The sequence below is a fragment of the Kryptolebias marmoratus genome, linkage group LG11 (genome assembly GCF_001649575.2).
Source record: "Kryptolebias marmoratus isolate JLee-2015 linkage group LG11, ASM164957v2, whole genome shotgun sequence".
Lineage (NCBI taxonomy): Eukaryota > Metazoa > Chordata > Actinopteri > Cyprinodontiformes > Rivulidae > Kryptolebias > Kryptolebias marmoratus.
The window spans coordinates 10704375-10719199 of NC_051440.1; the positions used below are offsets into that span (position 1 = coordinate 10704375).

General features: G+C 42.1%; 1 protein-coding gene across 5 annotated transcripts in view; it reads left to right on the top strand.

Annotated features, from left to right (window-relative positions):
• The window catches only part of LOC108230130 (coiled-coil domain-containing protein 136), a 33191-nt gene that overhangs the window by 9558 nt on the left and 8808 nt on the right, over positions 1 to 14825 (top strand). For all 5 annotated transcript variants that reach the window (XR_003038735.2, XM_017406076.3, XM_017406075.2 and 2 more), the window contains 3 exons: positions 7964 to 8278; positions 11368 to 11442; positions 13342 to 13644. Coding sequence is in view for 4 of the 5 variants with exons in the window: in XM_017406075.2 (XP_017261564.1) it covers positions 7964 to 8278; positions 11368 to 11442; positions 13342 to 13644 (693 nt within the window). In the remaining variant the exon portion in view is untranslated. The remainder of the gene's footprint in view (positions 1 to 7963; positions 8279 to 11367; positions 11443 to 13341; positions 13645 to 14825) is intronic.

Genomic DNA, 14825 nt, shown 5'->3' on the forward strand with positions numbered 1-14825 from the left:
GGGGCTGTGCATTATGCATGACCTCCCACGCAGGAATTCTTGGCTTGTATACAGAACATATGCGACTTAAACGTGGCTCTAAGATCGCACTACATGCAGCCAAAACATTACGACCACAGCCAGGCACAGTGAGTGACACTGCTGCGGGAAACCCTGGCACTTCCAACCACCAGCAGCCTCTTCCCAGTTTGAAAGAAACCACCACAATCCTGGGGGGTGGGGTGGAGGGCAAAGGATCTATGGCTAACACGTTCTTTATCCATGCCCAAACCAGCTACAACTGATTTTTTTTGGTAAAAGAGGGACTTAAAAGTTATAAAATATCAAATTAGAGCTTCACAATCTTAGAAAAACACACAGTTCGGTAATATTATTGAATAGAGTGATGGTGATATCGATGATGATAACTAACATTTTCCTCTCTAGTATGTACCTGGACTGTAGAGGTTGCAACAAACTGCGTACAGCATACGCAGTGGAGTTTCCAAAATGGCTGAAAATGTTTGCTGGGCTTTTTCAGCTGAGCTGCAAGGCCTCATGCTCGTTTTGCTGGAAGTTGCCCAGTCGTAGTTCAAGCAGTTCTTTGCAATACACATATCAGGATAATGATATGTTTATGACAAATTACGCATTCCTGTGTGAACTAATTTCTACATATATTCGTTAGTGAACTCAGAGATCAATGTTTTATGATTACACACGTCTGATATTTCTGTATATGCACACACACACACTTAAAGAGGATACAGAAGAGGTGTGTTCTCGAGTTCAAACACATGCGGCACAAAACACACACCTACATCACCGCTAACACTCGTCTAATCCCGTTTTCACGGATGAGCACGAGGTGTCATCACGCCACACCTGTGATAACCTCCAGCAGCTCCACTTTTCTGGGAGCTGTTGTTTTTCACAGCCGATTGTCCCCCCCCCGAGACAGTCACATTCGGCATCCTGCAACGACTGAGAGATCCGATTCGACATACGGTTATTTGCTGCAGAATGGGAGCTGTGGGAATGAAAATTCTGAAAAGGAATTGAGGTGAAATGATGTTTTTGGTAAAATTCCAACCATTCTTGTCAGTCTGATTCCTTTGCTCTTTAAAATAATGATCCACCTGCCCGACATTGTGTTGTTTTCCTACAATTTTGTTTGAGTATATTCCTTTCACAAAGAATAAGTACCCGTCAGTCTATATGTTCAGATAAATACAGCATTAGCATACATGCAGCAGTGTTGGACTCATTCCTACACAACAGTGAAATACACAGTCACTTTTAAATAAGTGCAGGTTGACTGCCATAGTGATTTATTGTGCAGTATAATTGGGTTACTAAGCCATAGTTTGCAGCAAACTTCACTCAGTCACATGACCCTTTGGAATATAAGTCACCATGACTCAAACATATTTTTCTTTAAAAATAAACGTAAACAATTACCTGCCCCACTCCATGCTCTGGACCCAGATACATTACAAAAAACATTTACTTTTAAACTCAAAGCTCTGGGCTCGGTTCTGTTGGATGTCTGACTGACCCCACAAGAACCCAAAGAAACACTTACGTATGATCAAAAGTCTTAAAGCCGAATCAGAGGACGTCCCGCCTTAGACTAAACCCGTCCCGCCCGGTTCTGTCAGACGAACCCTCACAAAGACACCGGCCGAACATAAAACAGCCTTAACTCTGAATGGAGTCCGGCGAGCACCACCGCACGAAAACCTGCCAGAGCGCTCCAACTTAAGAGCCACAGACAGGTCCGGCTGGGACCTGGTTTGGACTCGCTTGAGCTCTCCGAAGTCAGTCTAGGGGTGGCGCCAAAACCAAAAGCCATAAAAGCCATAAAAGCAACCTTCTCCTGCAGCAGCTTCACCGACTTCTCCAACATGCTGCCTAATTTTAGATTTAGAATAACTTTCTTTAAAAAAATATATAATTTTTTTCTTTATAATTTATAATATATTCATGCATGTAACCTCCTGAGACATTGCAGTCAACTTGTATTGGTTTTAGACTGAAATAATGTTTGTTTTTTATATTTATAAGGTTCTATGAATGGAGAGCTAGCTCATTAACTAAAAGCTTGGGACTCAAGAGGATAAAACTGAAGGGGCCAGTGCCCCCCCCCCCCCTCTGGTGGCGCTCCTGTGGACTGGGGGCTTGACTGTCAAAATTTGGCCTCTCTGACATGTTTCAGTGCTCATAATGAACACCTTGGCTCCTTTGCTTTGATCCCCAAGACGTCCACGTGCGTCTTTGTAGGACGAGTGAGGCTGCCGCCAGCAGTCATTGTGGTGGAAATTGCAGCTGTGGGAGGGTGCTCGGTCTGTAACGACATGTAAATGTGCAGGTACTCGTCAAGTCAACGTGAGCTCTGGCAGAAGGCTGCCTTTTTAAGCTTTAGCTGCTCCCTGTGTGTAAAAAACAACAACAAACAAACAAAAAAAAAAAAAAAAAAACAGGATCACACGTTTCGTTCTGAGCAGCTGCTCTGCATGCCTCCCATCCATCGCTCTTGCCTCACGCTTGCCTTCGCAACGTTTTCACCCCACGCTTGGATTTTCGCGGAGTGCAAATTGCATTGCGTTGCCCGCTTCCTCTCCAGAGCGCCCAATCAGAGGCAAAACAAAGGGCTCGTGTTTGCCCCATTAATGTTTAAATTTAATCTCAGACGGTTATTCTGAGATGCTCGCAGGGCGCACGTTGGCCCGCTCGTGTCCTCGAGTGTCACATTGTTTTGAGCCGACGTGGCGAATGTGTGTGTTTTTTTTTTTTTTTTTTTTTTTTGCTGCAGTGTGATTAGGAAGGAATGTGTTGCGCACAGATAAAGCTGCTGCGGTTACAGGCTCCTTCCCGAGTCTCTGCTCGCGGACGCGTGCAGCATCCATGTCTAATGCCGGAGGAGCCGAGCTGCAGGAGAGGGAGCTCAGGTGTGACCGCAGCTGAATCCCTGCTCTTGACATTCGCTCTCAAGGTGAAGGGGATGAAGCAACCTTAAAACGACAGTTCAGATTGTTTGACCAGAGGGGCTTCACTGGAAAGGTTATGAATAGTAAATATCACACCTGTTATAGACATCTGTATGAATGAAAAAATAAGCTCAATTCAAATTAAAGGGTTAGACCTATTTCGGTCAAACCTTAAAGATAACATCAGGTGCAATCTCATTCAATATTGCGACATCCCACTTGATTTGTTGGCGCTTGGAGTTCATATTGTGATTGCCTCTCCACGCCAAATTTGAGCTTAATATCTGTACAATTCACTGAGTTATAGCTATATTTCTTTAGGCTAAGTTCGATTAGCTGTAGCTTCCATCTTGAATTGGATTGCCTCCAAAAGTAAATTGGTTATAGAGGAACAGCTAGTGAGTACTTTTTGAGAGTTTCATTGAAATTCATCCAGTGGTTCATGACATATTTTGCTAACAGACAAGTAGGGTTGATTCCAGCAGTTAATGCCAAGGTTTTAAGGGAAGATGTCATGTAATGCTTTGAATGAATATGTATGTGTTAGGGCTGATGAGCAGCTACTACCATACCAAATTTTTGCTCAATGTATGTAAAACTGGCTGAGTTGTAGACATTTTTATGTTTTCTGAGGTCAGTTGGCTGTGGCGGCCATCTTGAATTGGGTTGAGTCCAAAACTTAATCTTTTGTAGATGTCAACCTAATAATTACTTACTGACAGTTTCATTAAAATCCATCCAGTTCTTCATTAAATATTTTGCTAACAGAAAGACAGAGTTGACTCGAATAGTGAATAGCTAAGTTTTAAACTCAGATCTGGCACGATCAGTTTAGCACTCAGAGCGTAAGTTGGGGATCAGTCTCAGCTACCACCACACCAAATTTTAGCTCAACACCTGAAAGATTACCTGAGCTTTAGCCGTTTTTGTGTTTCCTAAAATTGCACTGCTGTGGCGGCCATCTTGAATAGGATTAACTCCGAAGGTGAGTGAGTTGTAGATGTCAACCCGGCGATTACATTTGGACGGTTTCATTAAAATCTGTCCAGTGCCCCTTGAGATATTTTGCTAACGGTACAGACAAATGAACACACACAGACTTGGGCTTTGTCTGAAAAAAATTTAAAAAGCAGCCACACTTTGAACAAATCGAACTTCTCAGAATGATGTGATTCCAACAGAGAGCAGCTTAATGACTAAACTTTATTATTTGGGCACCAAATACGCCCCTGGCTGGTGCTCATTAAATGTGTCAGAGATGGATTTCAGTCCCAGAGTGCTAAAAACAAATTGGCCTCAATTTATTTAACTGGAATTCAGTGCAAAGATCTTGGAGGAATGTTTTTTTTTTCTCTCTTGATGAATGACGTAATGGCCTTAAAGTCCACTTTAGAAAAACAAATTTAAGATTATGCGTCTTTTATCCTGCTCGGATCGGATATTTCGTATTTTAGTGTTTCTTGGACAGCTTTATAGGACAATCTGTAGCCGCCATTCTGAGCTTCGGCGTCAAACTTTTCCGAATGATTCTTTAGTTCAGGTTTTTCTTCATTTCTTTAAGGGGAAGTCCTCTGTTGCAGCCAGTTGTTGTTGACAATGACACATTCCCTCTGATTACGATCCAAACTCACACTGTGGCTGTTTTTTGTGAACAAAAACGAGTACTCCAAAAAAATAGTAGGAGGCACTGCGCGCCAGTAACACCGAGACAAATGGGAGCTCCTGCGTCATTATTCAGGTAAAAGTAATTTAAAATCTTCAGGAGAACAGTTTCAGGGCTGTGACGTGAATGAGAGCTCTGTTTCATTGTGGATTATCGCACGCCTTTCATGGCGGCAGGGGATTATGTGTGTTTGTTTGTCTGTTAGCGAAATATTTCATGAACCACTGAATGGATTTTAATGAAACTCTCAGAAAGTTATCACTGGATGTGCCTCTACAGCTGATTAACTTTTGGAGTCAGCCCGATTCAAGATGACCGCCACAGCCAACCGACCTTAGTAAATACAAAAAGGGCTGTAAATTGGTCCGTTTTGTAGATACTGAGCTAAAGCTTGGTGTGGTAGTAGCTGAAACCCATCCTCATCACATACCCTGAATGCTACAAGATTAAGGGAATTTTTAGTCAAGATTCCTCTTTTTCAGTAGGGGTGCAAAACATGAAATTTTACAGATGCTGGAAAAAGTCCCTGAAGTGATTAGAAGTTGGCGGCATTTCTTTTACTAACAGCTAAAAACCCTTCTTAAAGAGCAAGGCGAAGGATGGCACCAGTAAGTATCACTACAGGGGCGACAGAGTGGGAGAAACACAAAACTAGATGACTTACAATATGCTCAGGTATCTGATAGGGGTGAGCTTTATTTGTAGAGATACTATTAAACGAATCTATGAACATCTGTGCAGGAGTAACAGATTGCTGTGATTGAACCTCAGATAAGAGAGCAGGTGTGCGAAAAAGGCTCTCTGAGAATGGAACGCCGACTCGGAGGGTTTTGGACGCGAGCGGAAGTCTAATGGGAAGCGTTTTGTCTCCTGATGGTCTGTCAGCCGCCGGCGGCAGCGGTACAAGCAGCGCTGGCTCCCTCTCCGCCGCAGAGCCTCAGAGTCTTCATGACTAACTCATTATACCAGCATCAAAGTTTAATGACAAAATAAGGCCGTGCTCGCCCCGCGCGGCCCCCTCACATTCCTCCCAGGGCCCGCGCTCTTTGAATGAACATTATGATTAGCGTTACGAGACACGAAGACCTACGGCTCTCGGGGAGGCGAACGCGTCCAGGGCTTGTGATGGAAACATCCAGGATGGGAGGGGGTGAGGTGGGGGAGAAGAAAGAGAAATAATTATCAGAGGAGATGCAGATGTCCCCCGAGTCACGATCACACCGGCGTGTGTCGCTTCTAATTAGGCAGATATCTCAGTTCACGCTCTGCTGCACATGTTTGTTATCGCCTTCAGAGAGGAACCGTTGGATGCACCTCTGCAACCAGCACATTCAAGATGGCCGCCACAGCCGACTGGCCTTTGGAAACCCCAAAGTGGCAAAGATTCAGCCAGTTTTACACGTGGACGTCATCTTTACGTCTGTGGTTTTACTGATATGGAGACAGAGTTTGGTGTGGTTGTAGCTGAGGGTCGTTCTCGACACGTAGTCCCAACAACCGACGCGCGGCGCGACATCTTTGCTTAGATTTTTTGCCGCTAACAGCTCGGAGTCAACTCTGTCGGTCTGTTAGCGAAATGTCTCGTGAACCACTGCACAGGTTTTAATGAAACTTTTACAAGACGGTTATTTAATGTTCCTCTAGAAGTGATTGCTTTTTGAAAACTAACACAATTCAAGATGGCCGACACAGCCAACTGACCCTAGAATGCACAACGATGGATATAACCCCGTCAATTTTATAGCTGTTGTGCTTAAATATGGCGTGGTTGTAGCTGAGCGTTATTTACACGACATACTCCAAATGCTACTCATTGTGAATGATTGTTTTACTTAAAACTTTACTGTTAACTTTTGGAAGGAGCCCCGTTTGTCTGTTAGCAAAATATCTCATAAATCACTAGATGGATTTAGGTGAAACACCCAGAAAATTATCACTGGATGTGCGTCTACAACTGATTCCATTTTGGAGTCATTTCTATTCAAGGTGGCTGTCATGGCTAATCAACATTAGCCAACACAAAAATGGCTATAATTTGGTTAATTTCATAGACACGGAGCCAAAGTTTGGTGTGGTGGTAGCTGAAAGTCTTCCACAACATATACTCTGAGTATGACATCTCCTGATATCGCCTAAAATTGTGCCTAATGTTGTTTTTTTTTTCAAGGTTCGACCAAAATGGCTACAACTCTGTCATTTCTCCACAAAAGACTAACTTTATCTTAAACTCTGCGACGAAAGGCGGCGGGAGATATGCATTGCCTCACGGAACGCTCAACCTTTAATTCCTTTCGACTCTGGGCCACTTGAAGACGAGTTAGTCCCAAAGGCGCAAAGCTACATGTTGGCTTGTTTCCCAAAAAGCACCTGGCACCAGGGCAGCTTACTGGGAAGTGAGAGTGAAAACATGGCAGATCAGGGTTTCCAGAAATGAGACTGAGAAATCTTTTTTTTTTCTTTTTTTTTCTTCCCCTTCTTTAAAGCTGCTGCTGAGAGCAAACCATCTATGTGTGAATAAAAAGCAGCCGTCTCATCTGACTGACGGGAAAGGACGATTATCACCTCCATCTCAGACCTGGATTTGTAGTTTTCGTTCCTCCTTGGAGAACAGCAGCTCTCTCCTAACATCCAAATCAAGCATTTTGCATTTCTTTACCTGTCATCTCAAGGCTCATTTGGTTTTGCAAACACACACAAACACACACACACACACAGCCTCTCCTGATCCGACTCTGGGGTAACGTGACACGGCGGCGCGTGGGGACATATGTGTGTGTGTGTGTCGTATCTGTGTTACTATGAGTGGTAACTGGTGTTATTATGGACTTTGAGGTGCATTGCTGAGTGGTGAGTCATAGTGATGGTCCACCTCCACCCCCCCCACCCCACCCTCTTTTCCTTTCTGTGCCGCATTGTTTCAGCTAACTCACTCCACCTGCTGGTCAAATATTTGTATTCAGAGCGCAGCGCCGAACGCTGAACTCTGACTGTGTCTGATTGATGCCATCTTTAAAACACGACGATCGGGGTTTTGTTCACGTCTAAGCATCACGGGGAGCGTTACAGAAAAGACAGCAGGTGATATTCATTTTCTAACACATGGATTTGCAGGAATAAAATCCTCCTCACCAGACTGCTGTCAGCTACTGTGAGCGTTTTAATGATTGTTAGGGTTAATAAGTGGGGTAGTGATTGGCGTGCAGAGTAATTAGAGTCACTAGAAGCACAAGATGGTGCTGTTGAATCAAAAACAAACTCCAAGCATGGCTGAATTTAGGGAACGAGCCCGTGGTTATGTTTTTTTTTAACCCGTCTGCCATCTTTCCATCAGATGACCCCAGTGATCTGAAAGCCGACAGCAGCCCCGCCATGGATAACGGGATGACGGCCAAGGAGCGAGGCGTCCTGCAGGAGAACAACGAGAAGGAGGAGATGGACCAGGAGAGGTCTCCCGAGGACGAGAAGAAGCTGAAGGAGGAGGAGGAGGAGGGCGAGGGCGAGGAGAAGAGGGCGATGGAGCAGGAGGCGCTGACAGAGGAGCAGGAGCTGGAGGAGCTGAGGGCCCAGGTGCTGCAGCTGCTCCTGGAGCTCGAAGAAGCCAGGGAGACGTCCAACAAACACCAGGAGAGTTTCCACGAACTGCAGGGTGAGCCCTCCGGCCTTTACTGCTCAGACTTCAAACCTAACAACCACATACCCTAAAACAACAATCACCAACTGAAGGGTCCCGGGCCATAACCTGCCCGCGAGCTTATTCCATTCGGCCCAGGAAGTATGAATTTATGATTAAGCTACACAAAGTCTGATGCAGGAGTCTGTTGTTGCCCAACTCAGAAACTGTTAATCCCTTATCCAATCAGATTTAGTTCTTTTAATTTTAGATAAGTGCAACACTTAGTGCTAGCTTTATAAATCTACCAAACCTCAGTTTTAAACCAAGTTTGAACAGATTTCATGCCTGAAGCTAACATTATAAGCAACAATGAGCTGAACGGTCATTATCAGCAGCATTTTAATACATTTATGTTTAGATTATCCTATTTAGAACTTATCCTAACTTCATTTGACTCTTTTTATTTATATTTTATATTTATGAACAGCAATTCACAAGTAAAGTTACATTAAGAAGCTCTGATTCAGACAAGGAAAATGTTTAATATTTTTTTATACTTTTGAAAAATAGAAGATATTAAAAGTGGAAATCAAAATAAACAAAACAAACCAATCATAATTATCAGAAACACAGCTTATCACCATTTGAGTTTGCTAATGACAGCTGTCCTAAAACATATATTTTTAAATATCTTCTTTAGGAAAATCACACTGTTACTAGTTAAGATAATGGTTCTGCTGAAACTAGCAGATACAATATTTAAAAAAAATATATTATTTCAACAAAAAAGGACTGATTTGCTTTAAAAAAAAGATCAAGCAGACAAAGAACTATCAGCAACAACTGCACTTTGATATTTTCACACAATAGGAGATAATTTCCCATATCCTCAAGCTACATAAAACCGATGCCATTTCCAATCTATGAATCTGCAGTTTCTCACCTATACGCTCTTTTCTTAAAATGCAGGCTAGCACATTTTGTAAATTGCTGCCGTGAAATGCGTGCTTAGCTAATCAATATAGGTTTGATGTACGACAATCATCCTGCATCTGATTTCTTTTATTTTTTGTCAACATTTTCTATACATCTTCAGCCTAAATGGTATATTTACATATCTCGGCCCATGAGTAAAATAATCAGAAATATGAAACTTGTGGAATAAAGACATTTATTTTCGATCTGTGGGCATTTATCAGAATAGAAATACTAATGACAAAAAACCCCCCCCCTTTGAACAGCTTTTCGTCATGGCAGTCCGGACGAAAACGTGAGCGCCTGATTGTTTACACGCAAACACGGACATGGGGACTTACTCACAGCTGCTGTATAGAGCATTGCATCACACCTTAGAAATGATGAGCTTACCGCCGAGGGACTCTTGCAGTGAGTAAGGCCACAGCTATGAGGCCACCCTGAGCTCGGCGTGCGTTTATGAGCGTGTGCGCCTGAGTGTGCGATGAGCTCAGTGGTTCGTCTGGCAGCGGTGGGACATTCCTTGCCGACGTCGTTCCTGCCGAGAGAAGCTTCTAGACGAAGAGTCCCATATAGCGCAGTGAGAAATCCCTACTACTGGTCAGACCTCTGCGGGAACAGTCGGTTTTAGTTTCGATTTGAGAGTTCTGCCTCTTGAAGGAAAAAAGAAGGACTCTTTTTTTGTGTGCACACAATCAAACATTACTTAAAAAGGTCTAAAGAACGTGTTTTTGCCGTTTTTGTAGCCTTGTTGGGTGTAGTTTTTCATCTGACTGATCACAAACCAAAGTACTGGACTAATAAAGGGACATTTAGAGCTTAATAATAAGATAAAGATCTATGAGGGAGCTTTGTGCGTTCATACAACACTTTCATGAAAACATCTGATCTGTCCCAAAATAACACTACAGCCTGTTGCAGCTAAAATTAGCAGGTGAGATTGTAAAACCCAACTTGCACATGTTGCGTTTACTACTGCATAAACATCATTGGACCTTATCACCAGTGCTTGATAGTGGCGGGGGGAAAAACACCCTTTATTCACTTTGAGTGAACAAACACATTGTTGATGAGGAGAACAGCAGTCCTGGTTAGTTAAGCCAGGAAACACACAGACAGTCGTGTCAGTGAGAGCACAGCGCAACCTGGGATTAGCTGTGTTGCAGACACGTCGACAGAGCCCGTTTTCCATGACAACAGCGCTCGCCTTTGACGCAGCCTGAAAGATCTGTGGAACAGCCAAAAGAAGAACATGGACCCCCGCTAAAGACGGCTGCAACAAGAACCCCCCCCCGACTTCAAACCCGAGCGCAATTAAAGACACTGAAGCAGTTTAACTCTGTGCCAGGTTAGAGGATTGGAACAGCCTTCCTGTGAAAAACTATATACAAGTACACAGATACACCTGGGGGGGGGGCGGGTACCGATCTAAGCTTTTAATGCACGGGGTATTTTAGAAGTTTCAACACGAATAAGCATCTCATTAGTCAGTTTAAAATGAAAACAGCTCTATGGATAAGAGTGACTAAAAGGGTTTTGAAACTCAACACCCTTGTCAACCTTCTAAAAATGGTGGTTGGCTGGTGTAGAAAACAAACATGACCTAAACATGAGACCGCCAGCAAAAAAAAAAAAGGTTAGGGCACTGAATATTAACATGTGTTTGTTATGAACCAGAAATAACATTTTAATCATTTCGAGAGGTTTTGGTTTAACTAATCCTCTGAGAAATTACAGACTCATCTGACTGCTCTCTGTGTTTTTCTGCAGTCAAGTCGCTGTTGCTGCAGCGAAGCCACCAGTGAATCTGCCCGAAGAAATTAGCTGGCATAGCGCATACTAATAAAGGCCAAAAAACAAACAGAAAACCCAAGAATAGCAGCAAAGTAAGAGCCGTGAAAACGGCAGCCAAAGAAGAACAATAAAAAAGAACAACTTTGTTTGGATACCGAAGAAGTAATATACTGAGAAAACTGCTAAATTCATTTTGTTGGTCTTTTCACATCTTTTTAAGGTATTTAACAAACTCACAGAGCTGCCTGCATCATTCGGTCATGCATCAAGCTTCAGCAGCTTATCGACTAGTTTTTAATCTGCATTTTTACCTTGTCGTCTTTTATATTTTTTAATTCCTCCCACGTTTGCAGGTCTGTTGGAGGACGAGCGTCTGGCCAGCGCTCATCAGGCTGAGGCCTTCACACGCCAGATCCAGAACCTACAAGGTATCGACACAAAACAAACATAAACATAGACTTAAATAGAAATGATATAACTAAAATAGGTAAAATTGGTACTCTGTTGTGTCTTTATATGGATTTTCCTTTTGTTGGAGCAGTTTGCTAAGGGTCTCACCTTAAACAGATAGGCACACTAGAGTTTAAATAATATTTTTTAAACTCTTAAATCCTTCAATAAACTGATATGAGTGCGTTCTTGGCTATTTTTAATTCACTTTGCTGAGATTTGCACTCAGTCAAATTTTACTATTATTTGTTTTTGGTGAAAAAGTAAAATACAAAGAATCCTGGTTTAACTATGAAAGCCGTTTTTAAATGATCTAAGAAACTGATCAGGTTTAATGTTCACAAAAAAGGTTTAAAAAGTTGTATGCCACTTATTTTGCTTGAGGGGACAGAAATCTTTCGGTCTGTAAAACTTGTCAAAATGACCATTTTCTTTGTCAAAGACAATATTTTCCCTTTATGACAGGGGTGTCCAATCCTGGTCCTGGAGAGCCACTATCCTGCATGTTTTCCTTGTTTCTCTGCTCCAACACACCTGATTCAGTGGTTAAATCACCTCTTCGTTTTCTGCAGAAGCCTGTTAATCACCCATTGATTCAAATTAGGTGTTGGAGCAGAGAAACAAGTAAAACATGCAGGATGGTGGCCCTCCAGGACCAGGATTGGAGACCACTGCTGTACGCAATAAATTAACTCAAAATATAGGATTTAAATTTTTGCCCGTGGCTGTGCTCATCAAATACTTCATGAACGCATTTTAATGAACCTTTCAGAAAGTAATCACTGGAGGTACATCAACAGCTAATCAAGCTTTGGCATCAACCCCATTCAAGATGGCCGCCACAACTAATTAACCCTAGCAAACACAGAAATAGTTACAACACAGCATTGTTTTTTTTTTGTTTTGTTTTTTTTTACAGATACTGAGCTAAATTTTGCCTTGATAGCAGCCAAAAGTCATCAACGACACATAGTGTGAGGGTAACAAATTCTGCATGATCTTTACGTAACATAAGGTTATTTGCAAGATTTGACCAAAATGGCTACAAGTCTGTCATTTTTCAACATTAGATGATCTTAATGGGTGATATGCATTTCTATAAAGAATATTAGGCCTTTAATTGTTAAAAGGAAAGCTGCATAAATCTACTGTGGATGCACTAATAAATTCTGAGATTCTGGAGAATTTAGTTTTAGTGATTTTTAAAATTTAATTTAATTACAGATGCACATATCTGCTTTTCATTTTACTTCACACTGTCCCTTTATACAAACAGGCACAAATTTAAAAAGTAATGCAGGATTTTAGTGTCTACATTTCAACAAACCTTTTTGCATAAATAAAGGAAATCAGCAGGTGATTAACAAGGCAATGATTAAGTGACACATCTTTTGTAAAAGGGTAAATAAATGGGCAAATAATTGCTTTTGTGGCTGTAATTTATGATGTACTCAATGTTTATAAAAGGAGAAACGATAAGAATCCAACATAATAGATGTGGAGGATAAAGAAAAAAGTTGAATTGACACATCAGTTCAAATATAAACCCTAATTGTTCTGAGAATAGAACATAAAAAATGTACAAGACAAATCCCTCTGGTTGTGTATAAAGGTGAAATCTTCTTTAAACAATAAACTAATAAACTTAACTTTTCCTTGAAAAAAGCAGGTTGGTTACCTTCAGTTACATCAGCTAAAGTAACACACTGAGGCTCACACACAGGAACACACCACCCACCCACACACACACACACACACAGGCCCGCTCCAACAAAAGCTCAGGTGAGATCAAACACAACCACACATTAAACTCGGGTTGACTCTGCAGTCTCTCCCACAAAGGAAGAGCTAACCTCCTCCTCCTCCTGCTGCCGCAGCCCAGCTGCGCTCTGTGCAGGAGGAGATGAACAGCCTGGAGGAGGAGAAGGAGAGCGAGCTGGCCGAGGCCCAGGAGGAGCTGCGCGTGGCCCAGGAGGAGGTGCTCCTGCTGCAGCAGGCGGCCGAGGAGGCCGCCGCCGAGCGGGAGAACGACATCGCGTCGCTGCAGGAGGAGCTGTGCCGCCGGCGGGCGGAGCTGCAGCGTCTCACCGAGGAGACCCAGGAGTACGAGCTGGAGATCACCACTCTGAGGGCGGAGATCAGCATGAAGAGCCAGCGCAGGGAGGCCGAGAGGAGAGAGGGTGAGACCCGAGGGCGGAGGGCTGCAGAAACAATAAAAGCACAAAGGGTTGATGTCAGGAAAAGAAGTTGTTTTTTTTTTTCAAATAAACATCTGCACCCTGTGTCCAAACAACAAAGAACGAGAGCCGCTGATGAACACAAAAACTAATGACAAAGATTTATGCCTCTGCTCAGATTATTGAATTAATCCAACATGCTGCTCAAACAAATAACCTACAACCCGTCACTGAGGCTGATATTGCAAAAACAAACAGGAGGTTATGAATGGTCTTCTTCCCTCACATCATGTTAGCATCCTGCTGTCAGGAACATAAATCATCTACAGGCTGCAATAATTACAAATGTGATTGCTGCTGAGGGCGTGGTGTGTGTGTGTGTGTGTGTGTGTAACTCAGATACCAGGATCATGAGCTCATGATGGGGAGGGACACACTTTGCCAACACATAATGTCTCCAGAGTTCAACAGCTGGGACCAAGCAAGGCATTGTCATGTTGTTTTACAGTTTTTTTTTTATTTTTTTATATAAGACAATCAGCAAAAATGTGATTCATCTAAGTCAGACTTGGGATTAATTTAAAAGTCATAGTTTGACAGTAAAAGACAGACATGCACTGCACGTTTCTTCCTAATTTCTTGTTTTTCTAACCAGATGTTTCCTCTAGCTTGCTTTTTTTAAAATTTACCAAACAAATGTGAGGGAAGGCTCAAGTGTTAAAGGCATATTTTAAAAACCGATACACTATTGTATTTGCTCAAATTATGCTAAATCCACACAAATATTAAACATGAATTTAACTGGCCTGCATGAAATATTAAAGGTACTCACTGAATAGTATGAAATTGAACATAAAGAAGGTTATCCTGAGCTACATCAGGCGGTAAGGTTTGGAAGAGTTTACTCCAGCAGTTTTTCACATATATTGTTTTGCACTTCTAAAATGCAGGTATGCACTCAGTGTAAAGAAAGCACTTTATCTGCATACAGGTGCTGGTCATAAAATTAGAATATCATGAAAAAGTAGATTGATTTGAGTAATTCCATTTAAAAAGTGAAACTTGTATATTATATTCATACATTACATACAAACTCATATATTTCAAATGTTTATTTCGTTTAATTTTGATGATTACAAATGACAACAAATGAAAATCTCAAATTCATCATATCAGAAAATTAG